General features: G+C 43.9%; 1 protein-coding gene across 1 annotated transcript in view; it reads right to left on the bottom strand.

The window, feature by feature from the left end:
• The window catches only part of LOC124711844 (sodium channel protein Nach-like), a 158,680-nt gene that overhangs the window by 26,919 nt on the left and 118,916 nt on the right, over nucleotides 1-12,845 (bottom strand). The window contains exons 7-8 of the mRNA XM_047242069.1: nucleotides 12,614-12,773; nucleotides 12,314-12,411 (exon numbers count right to left, since the gene is read on the bottom strand). Coding sequence (XP_047098025.1) covers nucleotides 12,314-12,411; nucleotides 12,614-12,773 — 258 coding nt within the window. The remainder of the gene's footprint in view (nucleotides 1-12,313; nucleotides 12,412-12,613; nucleotides 12,774-12,845) is intronic.

Here is a 12,845-nt window from a genome sequence, read left to right as displayed (position 1 = left end):
GATATTAGTGTCAACTTTTTCAAACAGAACTTTAGCAATTTCTGCTGCTACTATCATAGCTATAAAAAAGAGACAAATTCAACGGCATATCACACTCCAAATGCTGATTAGTAGTTTTGGAGAAATTACAGTATTCAGAGCTTAGAATTTATTAGTTTTGAACATGAAACAGATTGCTGTCTTATGTGGAAGTTCATGATTTCATATCCAAATAGGGAATTATGTCATGTTGGAATAAGCAGGAAACGGTGTTGCACCTCTGTGATACCAGTATAAAAGGGGCACAGAAGAAATGTGGCATTCACTCTGTCCATGTTGTTCACAGGTGTCAAGTGCTGGTTAGTTTGAAAAAATAAATATTTTTTTACAAACCAAGAGAACCTAGACATGCTACCTCTTTGTGGAGAAAGAATAACTGAGATGTACACACAAAGCTATTCTGACAGGCAGTACCCAGCAAGAATGACAAGTGACTGTGCAAAAAACTGTTATTGGAAGGATACTGGAACACAATGTAATGGGTGATGTGTAAGCCTGCAATGAGTAGAGTGAATGAAATATATGTTCTGGTAATTGTATGCAGACAGCTTCCATCTGTACCCAGTATCACTTTGTCAGCAGATGGGAAGACACATGTTCGGTTCTGATGCACCATCATCCAACAGGTTATTTCTTCAAAGAATTCTCTATACCAAAGAAGGTACCTCTACAAATTATGGGAAGTGAAATTTAAAATATTGATCACTGGGAATCCTCACTGGCTGAGGCAGGTTGAACTTCATAGGCTAAGGTATGTGAAGACCCTTAGCAGTGGAAAGATAAGTACAGTTTCTTACTGCATCATTACTGGCTTTCAGAGAGAGAGAGAGAGAGAGAGAGAGAGAGAGAGAGAGAGAGACAATTGAATTCATCACATCACCAACATCTTTAATTTAATCAATCTTCTAGCTGGTCTTCCACGTTTTCTTCACTCATCAGTTATCACCCACTGGCTGGATGTGGCCATACCAGGTTAATATTTTGCTATCTATGGCAGTGAAAGTAGTGTCTTTTTCTTCTATAATTTCTTGTATTCTTACATTTCTGATGTGTTGCAGCCTGAAGACATGACAACTTCTTTGCCAAAAATCCATTTCAAGGGACATCAATTTATTTTTCTCCTATTGGTTTGCTCCCAATTTCAGTGTCATATGCGGTGATACTCTCCATGATTGACTTGTACAGAGGGACCTCCATCTTCTTTGTAGTTTTGTCAACCCATAGCAAGGACTTTAGTTGGCCAATCACACTTTTTCCATGCCCAACTTGATACTAATGTCTCTGTAATTAATATCGCTATGAAAAGATACCGTTTGTCATTTAGCGAGGACATTTTCACAAGTTTTTTTGAATGAAAATAGAATTATAATTTCTAAAATGTTTCAGGAAATATCTGACACCCTGTATAGTGGAAGCATGCTAAATGTGAATTGTTGACTCTTTCAGAGATTTTTCAGGCACACAAAGGTTCTGAGCTTGATAGGAAAAAGAGGGGGGAGGGGAAGGGGGAACTGATGTTAGTTTTGCAGTGAATGATGAAATAGTTTTGAGATTTTGTGGTAAATGGTTCTGGATAGACTTGTTATTAGTCAATATTCATTATATGCTATGGCAGTTTTCAAACTAATACTAGACAGTTTGTTTTGTTTCAGGGCGCAAAAATGACTAGGGTCATACACACCCATGTCAAAACTGTGAAACACGAAGACAAAGAGAGGAGTTAAAAATGACTTCACATCAATCTAAATCAATGGAAGACAAGACAGCTAAAAACAAGGACACAGAAAAAGGTCTATAAAATACACCATAGAGAAACGGAGGTCCAGAACTAAAAATTAAATGGCCTTTGCCATCCTGCTATGATGGATAAAAAGTAAAACATGGTCAACAGCCAATGTGTTGTTTGCTAAAATGCCCGATAACTCAGACAACAAAACCAAGCAGGAAAGTAAACGGTTAAAAAATGGGCATTCCATCAGGAAATGACAGACAGTTAAAAGTTGGGTGCAATGTGCACAAAGTGGTAGGGGAGTGGCACTTAACAAATGACAATGGCTAAAAAGGCAGTGCCCAATATGCAACCTAGTTAAAATGACCTCCTCATGGCGAGGGGTCTGGGAGAAGGTCTTCCAAGCCACTGGGAGAGGCTTAGCAACCTGGAGCATATTCCCGTGAAGGGAGAGCCAGTGGTGGTGCCTCCTGACAGACCAACGCAGAGATCATTAGAGGGAAGATAGTAAGTAGTGGGCTCAGGTATGAGAACTGCAGCCTTCGCAGCAACATCAGCAGCCTTGTTTCCTGGCAGACTGACGTGACCAGGAACCCACATAAACATCACAGTGTCTCCATCAAGAGTGAGCAAGTGACAGCTTTCCTGGACCCATTGCACTAAGGGATGGCTGGTGTAAAGTGCACAGAGGCTTCGAAGGGCGCCGAGAGAGCCTGAGCAGATGACACAATTGAAAAGCCTGTGTTGCTGAATGAACTCGGTGGCCTGATACAGGGCGTAGATCTCTGCTGTAAATACTGAGCATTGTGCTGGAAGCCGATACTGAAAAATGCTGACACCAACAGCAAAGGCACACCCAACATCATGATCAGCCAAGAGCCATCAGTGTAAAAAAAGGTACTGTAGTAGCAACTTCTGACACCGAATGTAACAGCAACATCAAATGTAGCGGGAAGAGCTACAAGGCACCGCATTAAGACTCAGTCGAGCTTTCCAGGTGATTTATTGTTTCCAACTACAATGCCGCATTCGCCGCCATCTGTGTCACTGGGTTCCGCAATGCTGAGGACACCACTTCGCTGTCTGCAAAATGGCTTGGCACGGAATGGCTGCCTCAGCAACCCATGCAACGCACAGCTGTGTGTCGTTGTTATACGGCCATGGAGTTGTGGTGGCATCAAGATGCGCCAGCAACCAACTCAGCAGCCACGCTCTGGGAAGCCGCAATGCGTCCATGGTGTGCTTCCTCACCAGCGAGGCTAAGATCACGGCGACAACAAGCACACACGATCCAGCAGCTGAATCTGTGGCCCTCACCTTAGGATGTGTCCGGTGCGTCTTGGGAACCACGACTGCCTGCGGTAGTGAGCTGTGGAGTGGCCAATTGCTGGCTGGCTATGGACCCTGCGTTGTCCTCAGAAGGTCTAACCAGTGACACGCTGTGGACTGGAACACTGGCGCCCCATCTGCTGCTGTGTGTAGCCGGTGGTGTGACATGCCCCGTTGTCAGGAGAGCTGTCACACTTGAATGCTTTGTTAGTGAACCGGCACCTATTTATAAGAGGCTGTGTGCCTCTATTTTGCTAAATGTGCTGCTCTGCATCAGGTACTCATAACACTTAGGTTGGCCACTGGCCCTTTCTGCCTGTTACTTGCGGCATGCACACCGCTGCATGTACTTTTTCCTGCGGTTCTACGCCCCTGTGGCCTCTATTTTACTTTGCAACTGCTGGTGAGCGTAACTCACTGTAAACAGGCCTGCACCTGGCTGTAACTTGCACACTCAGAAATATTGCACCAAAACTGACTTTTCCAATTCAAATGGTAGTGCCGCTACATTATTCACCCCTTCGGAAAGACCTGGTCCCCAGGTCAACCTTTAACTAACTCATAACATCTTTGGGTCAGCGCCTATGACATATTTCCTTACTTTTAGAAAACTTAAATGTGGTCTAGTGGCCCTTAAAACACACAACATGAAACAAAATGTAAAAATTATTTATTGGGTGACCACTGCTCGATCAACCCCTTACCTATTTGTCTCATTCCCTCGGTATCCAATCCACTGGGACTTGGATTACCCTTAGTTCCCTCTTGGAATTGGCTCTCCGCCTGAGCAGAATGAAAACAACACATAACAAAGTTAAGGCTGCAAAGACATTTGGCGCAGATGTGCTCAAAATGATCGTTATTTGCTGTTGCCTAACTCTGTACTGAGTGACATGTTGAACAAGCTGTTAGGTTGATATGCGCCCCTCTTGTTCTAAAATGAACTGGTGTACGGATCTCAACAGATATGGCTCCAGAGTTTGATTTAACAAGGTCAGATTTTGCCTTGGCAAAAAGTTGCTTCTGGCTAGTACAGCTGTGGCTGGTAACATTCAATTACATGACTCCTGAAATTGATGCTGGCAGGTGGAAGGTTGGTCCTATTATGTTACATGCAGTTCCATTGAGTAAAACTCTGCTCTCCTTGAGCTCTATATGTTTTGCTTCGGCAGATACTCCCTGCTCAAAATAACTTGCTGCCACTATTAATTTTTCATAGATGGAGAAGATCCAATGTATTCCGACCCATTGCAAGCTCAATTTTGGCCCCATGATGTCACTTGGACAGTCTATTTCTTTCTTCCTGGCTAAAAATAACTGCACTGTGCACGTGTCTGGATTGGTGCTTATCACCCTGGCTGGACATACTGTTACCTTCCCTCTATGGCAGCTCTGTAATTCCTCTCCTGTCATTTCGGCATACCGGCTGTTAACTGCTGAGATCAGCAATACCTACTCAGTTTTTTACTTCTACCAACTCGCTCAACGCTCCCTTTTCAGTGACCTGAGGACAGGGATCATTATCACCCTTCTTCCCTCTTCAAAAAAAGACTGCTGTCCCCAGCCGGCTCACAATACTCGAAAACACATACAACATATGAAAATACAATGCCTAATTAATCTACACAAACCCAATGATGCATAACCAAAAAACAAAAAAACTATAAATACTCCTCTACTTTCTGGATCGCAAAGCATACGGTACATCATGCTGTATGCTATCTTCCTGGTTTTCTCTGCGCTGAAGACCTCTCTTCCCTCTCTCTTTCTTCCTCTTTCCTTCCTGTGACATGCCTAGAATCACATCTGGACAACCCTTAAATAGCCACAACCGCCCAATCTGTACTATCGTTGTTCTAGTTGGCAGCTGAAGCTTAACATTAACAGGGGATGTGGTTTCAACTACTCGGTATGGCCCTTGATACCTCGTGATGAACTTCTTCATTTTCCCTTTTGGCGTATAGGGGCTGGATAGCATTACACATTGCCCTACTCTATACTGCAGTAAACTTCCTTTCCAATTCACTGCATCTTCCTGCCTTTCCAAAGCCTTCACATTCACCTTTTGTACCCATTTCCAAACATCCCAAATTGTTCTCACAAATTGATGTACAGATTCACCGGTCCTTCCTTTCTGTAGCTTCACTAAATCAAACGGTGACGGCATTTTTCACCAGTACACTACTTCATCCGGAGACAAACTGGTATTGGTATGGACTTTTGCTTTGTACGTGCATACAATATGCTTCAAATACTCGTCCCACTGACGGTGATGAGAATCCACATAAAGACTCAGCATCTTCCCAATTGTTCTGTGTACCTGTTCTGTCCTTCAGTTTGCCTGCAGATGCAACACATTCGTCCTCAGCTTCTTTAGATTCAACAATTTACACAGTTCCTTCATTAAATCCGACATGAAGTTGGTCCCTTGGTCAGTAATTACTGTCTCCGGTACACCAATCTTCAAAATCTAGTTATATAGTAATGCTTGCACAACCATTGCTTCCTGTTGATTTGGCGTAGCCACCACCTCCAAATATCTCGAAAAATGGTCTATTATTGTCAGAACGAATCTGTTCCCCAATGGTATTCACCTGAAAGGTCCTAAGACATCAATCCCCAACATAGAGAATAGACATGTTGCTTCCGGCAATCGTTGTACCTGTATCTGTTTCTGACTCAAATCTGCTCTCTGCGCACATGGTATACAATTCTTGACATACTGATCCACATCTACTTTCCTACCTCTCCACTAATACCTCTCCGCCACTCTCCTATTCATCGCTCTACACCCACCATGACCAGATAACACATGACCATGTACTTCTTTTAAAACCTCATCTCTGAGCTTCGCTGGCACTACTACCCTTTGCCTTACTTTGTTTCCCTGCACAGAAGACCATCGTACTCATTAAATTGCGACTGTGTCCAATACAATTTACAATTGTTGTCTGCGTCCTGTAACTCTTGCCATACCGCTAGGACATAACCTATGACTTCTACTTTTGCCACCTTCCTACTTGGTGTATCTGCATTACTGTGCTTCTTCCCAGGCTTGTGCACCACCTCGTAGTCAAATTCACTAAGCTTCACAGTCCATCTAGCGAGTCTAGTGGACAGATCCTTCAACCCCAACAACCATTTCAACACAGCATGAATTGTCATTACCTGAAATCTTCTCCCATATATGTGATTCCATAGATTATGCTAAGCATCTCCCTCTCTGTTGTTGAGTGATTCCTCTCTGCTGAATTCAACTGCCTAGACGCATAGGTTACAGGATGTTCTTTCCCATCAATTTCCTGACTAAGAACACACCCTAATGCTTGATTTGATATGTCACATGCTAGTATAAACTCCTTTTCAAAATCTGGAAACACAAGAACCAAACTTGATGTTAACACTTCTTTGAGTCTGTCAAATGCTTTCTGACACTCTTCCGTCCACTCAAATTTCACACCCTTCCATAACAGTCGTGTCAACAGCTGTGCTAAATCTGCAAAACCCTTCACGAGCTTTCGATAGAAGTTGCAAATTCTGATGAATCACTGCACTTCCTTAACTGTTTTCGGTTTCCAAAAATCCCTTACAGCCTGTACCAACCTTGGATCTGTTTGTACTCCATCCTTACTGAAAATATGACCCAAATATTTTACTTCGGTGGTCACAACAGAACCTGTATTTCTTAGTTCCATCCATAGATTTTTTAGGTACAATGACAATGCCCACTCCCCAGCAACTATTACTATGCCCTATAATACCATCTGCAAGCTGCACAGTCGGCTGCAAATACCTCAGTATTCTATATGGTTTATGGTAAACAGGTGCTTCATTTCCTGTTGGTATCCTATGTTGAACTAATGGAGCTGCTGGCAATGAGCCTTGTGGAAATAACAAATCCTTAAATTCCCACAATAATTCTTCCATATGCTCTTTCTCCTCCTTTCAAATGCTTAATTTTGTCACACAATGCAGTTCTATCGGCAGTTAGTGGTTGATCATTTTGCCTACCTCTTGAACACCAGTCTTTGTCATCTGGCACATCCAAATTTGCTACTAAAACTCCTTTTCTCAAGTTCTTGTCTACAGCGCTAAAATTATCCACGTTCACGGGAACTACTCGCCCGTCGTTCCCCTCCTGTATGTGTACAATACTACTTTTCACAAAACAACCCAATGGACCCAAAACTTCCTTATCCTCCAATGGTGCAATAACACATACTGTACCCACAGGTAGATTTGACTCCACACTTACCCAAAGCGACTTCCTGGTGCCACCAGACACACACTCATGCAAATTAAGCCTTAATGCTAATGTATGCAGTTCAATTGGTTTGTTCATTACGTTGAACGCCCCTTGCAGCAGCTCTGCATTGACAACAGTTTCCCCTGGATGAAATAACATTCCACCAAGTTCCACAGTTCGCTGTCCAAGGTCAATTTTGGCATGATGTTGATGCAAGAAATCTACTCCTAGGATCATGTCGTAACCCTTGGCTACCCACGATACTACCTCCATGCATGCATCAAATTGGGCTTTCTCTATGCAAAAGTCAACTGTCACTGCCCCCATAGATGTGACCTCCTTACCCCCCCTCCATCCAACCTATAACAAGGTGGTTCTAACTTCCTTTGTCCCATTAAGCTCTTAGTAACCACTGACACTTGCATCCCTGTATCCAACAAAACCAAACATTTTAGTTCCTATGGATCCTACCACTGAACATTCTACCTCTGCATATGTATTTGTAGCACTGAAATTAAATGGGAGGTCCCTTAGGTGAGTCTTGGGCCCCTTCTGCCATTTGACGACTGTCCACCTCTACTAACTCCACTTCTCCATCCTCCAGGCTGTTGATTTCCACCCCTCCCTCTATTCCTCAGTGACTGGGTACATTGCCTCTGCACGTGTCTTGTATGACCACACTTATAACATTTTATACCCATTGTAAACATTGTTTGTCTATCACGAAGCCCCAGTGCCACATCTATGTCCTCACATTGGATTGCCAGCTGAATGGCCCAATATAAATCTTTTGGAGTCCCTTCACGCACTTTCCATGATATATGCGCTGGTAACCCCCTCAAAAATACAAGTGCCCTTTTGCTCGGCCTCCTGCAACAGAACACCATTCACTTCATCGCTCTGACCCCACTCGTAAGTGTACTCGTTTATTTCTCTTATTCTGTCCACAAATTTCTCTGCCGTCTCCCCTTGTCTCTTCATCATTGTACTCAACCTCTCCCTAAAGTACCGAGCGCTATTCTGTTTCTTGTACCTCTGTAAAAGCCCCTCCTTCAACTGCTTAAACTGTCCTGCCGTCCTTAAGGCCTTGGAACACCTTACATATGTCTTTGCTTCACCCGTTAATCTGATCTTGGCTACATGAAACATCATGTCATCCGACCAACCATTCATCACAGCTGAAGTTTCCAAGTCCTCCACAAATAAACACACACCCTCAGATGCCTTGCCAGAAATGGAAGAATCAAACTTGTGGCAGCTGGAGCAAACTCCTGCTGTGGCTTCCTAGGCAACAACAACTGATCCGATGCAGTTTCCCAGTCACTTCTAGATGTTAATTCACTCCTCAACAGCAAATTGTCTGCTGTCAACTGTGCCAACTGTCCCAACAAAATCTGTACCACTTCTGGTTCCGACACACCTTGCATTCCTGACCCTGCCATTGTGTTGCTTTCATTCCCCATTAATCCCGAAACAAAACAATATAGTACAAAAATAACCCCATTCCCTTCACCTCAGTATCATCATACTCAGTAACATGATACTCAAACCAATACAAAAGTAGTTAAATGCCACGAAAAAAATAAATAAATCTTACTGCCCCAAATAAACTAAAACTTACTCTGACAAAATAATAATAATAATAATAATAATAATAATAATATGCCTACGCATAACATCTAAAATGCCTGCGATGAGCCACACTCAAAAACACAAAAAAAGAAGGAAAACGTCCAACACTCAAAAGCAAACTGGTCATCTTGTGAGTGTACTGCAGGCAGTGGGCTTGAACATCGTACTGTACAGACGACGTCTGCTATTCTGACACCAAATGTAGTAGCAAGTTCTGACACCAAATGTAGCACAACACCAAATGTAGTGGGAAGAGGTAGAAGGCACCGTATTAAGACTCATCTGAGCTTTCTAAGTGATTTATTGTTTCCAACTACAGTGCCACATTCCCCTTGGTCTGTGTCACCAGGTCCCGCAATGCTGAGGACACCACTTTGTTGTCTGCAAAACGGTGTGGCATGGAATGGCTACCTCAGTGACCCATGCAATGCACAGCCGTATGTTGGCCTTGTATGGCCGCGGAGTTGTGGCCACGTCAGGATGCGCCGGCAGCCGACTCAGTGGCTTCCATCCCCGCTTGCCTCAGCACCGCGTGCAGGGAAGCCTCAAGGTGCCTGTGGTGTGCTTCCTCACCGGCCTGGCTAAGATCGCAGCAACAACAAGGGCCCACAAGCTGGCAGCTGAATCTGCGGCCCTCACCTTAGGATGTCTCTGGTGCATGTTGGGAGCCACGATGACTGCCTGCGGTAGCAAGCCATGGAGTAGCTTGCTGCTGGCTGGCTACGGACCCTGTGTTGACCTCAGAGGGTCAAACCAGTGACCCGCCATGGACTGGAACACTGGTGCCCCATCTGCTGCTGGTGTAGCCAGTGGTGTGACTTGCCCCGCTGTCCAGGAGAGCTGTCACACTTGAATGCTTTGTTAGTGAACTGGCACCTATTTATATGCTGCTGTGTGCCTCTGTTTTGCTAAACGTGCCACTGGGCCCCTTCTGCCTGTGACTTGTGCCAAGCAAACCGCTGCATGTACTTTTTCCGGCAATCCTATGCCCCTGTGGCCTCTGTTTTACTTCGCAACTGCTGGTGAGCGTAATTTGCTGTAAATAGGCCCACACCTGGCTGTAACTTGCACACTCTGAAATATTGCACCAAAACTGACTTTTCCTATCCCAAATGGTAGTGCCGCTGCAGTACTACTGCAAAGTTTCATGCAAAGACTGAGACATTGCTGAAGATGCCACTCAATGAGACAGGTACATGGAGAACTGTGATAGGTGACAAAATCATCAACAAAAAGGGAGCTGCAGATGCACAGCAGGAGACAGGAAAATCAGGGTTCACGGCGATAGCAAAGAGGATGACACTCAGGACGGAACCCTGAGGCACACCGTTTTCCTGGGTAAGGGTGCCTGACAAGTTAGAACCCACATGGACCTTTAAAAAATTCCTCAAGGAAATGGGGCAGGTGGCCATGGAAGTCCTACGTTTAGAGAGTACAGAGGATACCAGTCCTCCAGCAGGTGGCATAGGCTTTCTGGGATTTCTGCAGAAAACCATTCCTGACGTGGGTGAACAAAGTGATGAGATGGTCAATTGCGGAATGGCATGCTCGAAATCCACACTGTGCAGTTCCTTTACAGTCAGTACCGCCAAACCTTTTATCACTGTGCAGTGGTTAGTCGATTGTGAGACTCGAGCCACCATACCAGCTGAGCAAGAATCATATGTTCCATCAGCTTGCAAACACAGCTGGTGTGAGAGATGAAGCGGTAGCCAGAAGGAAGGTGTTTGTCTTTACTGGGCTTGGGTATGGGTATGACAGTGGCTTCAGACCAGCATCTGGGAAACGTGCTCTCTGCCCAGATGCAGACGAAGGAAAAAATGTTTGCCTGCAAGAGAAAGGTGCTGCAACATCTGAACGTGAAAATAGTCCTGCCTTGGGGTGGAGGATCAGGATGGAGTGAGAGCATGATCTAGCTCCCTCACAGTAAAGGCAGCATTGTAGCACTCATAATTCCGAGAAGAGAAGGGTATTCCCCGGGCCTCCTCCTCTCATTTCTGATGGATGAAGGCAGGGTGACAGTGGGAGGAGCTCAAAATCTCTGAAATGGAGGCCCAAGGTTTTGGAGATAGCAGAAGTGTCCATGATGACATCATCTGCTACTGTCAAGCCTGAAATTGGGGAATGGATCTTGGACTCAGAGAGCCTTCAGAGGTTGGCCCACATGACAGAGGAGGAAGTGGAACATCTGTTTATAATGAATGCATTTTGCCATTGTAGGATGTTGGTTAAAAATGTGGAGAGCACATCTCCATGCGTAGATCGCATTGTGGCATGCCTCCGTCCACCAACGGACTGGGACACAGGGTGGTAAAGAGGAAGTGCGAGGAATGGAACATTTTGCAGTGGAAAGGATAACGTTTGTAAGTTATTCCACCTGGTTCAATGAAGCTTGCCAGGGATGAGTGACACTACAAGTCAGCCTTAGTAAGCTGTCATTTATGTGTGCACACAGGTGGGATAGGAGTCAGCAAACAGATAGCACATGGGAAATTGTCACTTGAGTAGGTGTCAGAAAGAATGGACCACTCAAGATGATGGGCAAGCTGGGCAGTGCAGAAGGATAGGTCCAAATGGGAATAGCTGTGTGAGGTATTAGACAGGAACATGGATGCTCCTGTGTTAAGGCAGAAGAGGTTAAGTTGATTAAGAAGGTCAGCCAAGAGAGTACCTCTCTGACAGGTTCTGGGAGAACCCCAAAGGGGATGGTGTGAATTCAAGTCACCGAGCAGCAGTAAGGGTGAGGTAGCTGCCCAATAAGCTGGAGGAAGTCTGCCCTGGTGACATCGGATAACGAAGGGGTATAAATGGCACAAAGGGAAAAGGTGAAATGAGAAAGGAAAAGGTGAACTACAACAGCTTGAATACAGGTAGTCAAGGGGATAGTAAGAGGATAGACATGCAGCATGGAAAGGAAAAGATGGTGGAAAGGCTGGGGCCCTGTGGTAGCCAAGCACGAGCCTGCCAAAGAGTGACAAGCCCCCTGGGGGGTAATACTAGATTGATATCTTTGTCTATGTGGTGGGGCAGGTTGCATTAGAGTGCTGTCAAAATTCAGCACAATATTCATGAACTGAATTTGCACTTATTTCAGTCTGTTCAGTGTGAATTTTTGTGTCTTATGACTTTATTAATTGAGAAATTTAATCACTGATCAATCTTGCCCTATTTTATTTTTTTATTTGTGCTGTCACCACTATTCACAACACTGCAGATGCAAACAACAGTAGTCTGTTAAGCAATAGTCAAAGCTCAGCACAGGGTCAGACACAGTTCTAAACATACATGACTTGTCCTTTTACAGTGTGTATGATGATATGAAAATTTGTTTCACTTACCCACCATATCCAAATGGCTTCTCACTACAGTTCTTTTGAGTCTTTCATAAGGCAGGCTTTGAAGACTTATTTCTAATGCACCATGCTGACTTTTTAACCTGGAATTTGATAATGTTTTTAATCCATCCAGATTTATGATGATGCACTTGAACCTTGAATGGCAAAATTAATCATGGGCTAACTAATGTACACAAGAAAATAGGCAACAAGAATACTGGTCAATGTAATTTTGATATTTACTTTAGTTTATTCTAAATCAGATTCAGATGACTATAGTGAATTAACTGATTTATCACTCACATTCTTATTGTACCATATGTGCGAGTAATTAACTGATCTTCACAACTTTGCTCACAAGTACACAGAAGTGCATTTTTAGAACTTTCCTTGTTTCGGAGTATAGATAAATATGCATGATGATCATTTATGCACACAATCCCTGATAGGTTACAGACTCTTTCTGAAACAAAAAAATACTGTTTTTGACATCAATTTTATCACATAGTACAATTAAATTGCAGGAGCCATATAT

This window comes from Schistocerca piceifrons, chromosome 8 (assembly GCF_021461385.2).
Source record: "Schistocerca piceifrons isolate TAMUIC-IGC-003096 chromosome 8, iqSchPice1.1, whole genome shotgun sequence".
NCBI classification, from domain to species: domain Eukaryota; kingdom Metazoa; phylum Arthropoda; class Insecta; order Orthoptera; family Acrididae; genus Schistocerca; species Schistocerca piceifrons.
The sequence above is the reverse complement of the archived record's forward strand: the minus strand, read 5'-3'. Positions and strand labels throughout refer to the sequence as shown.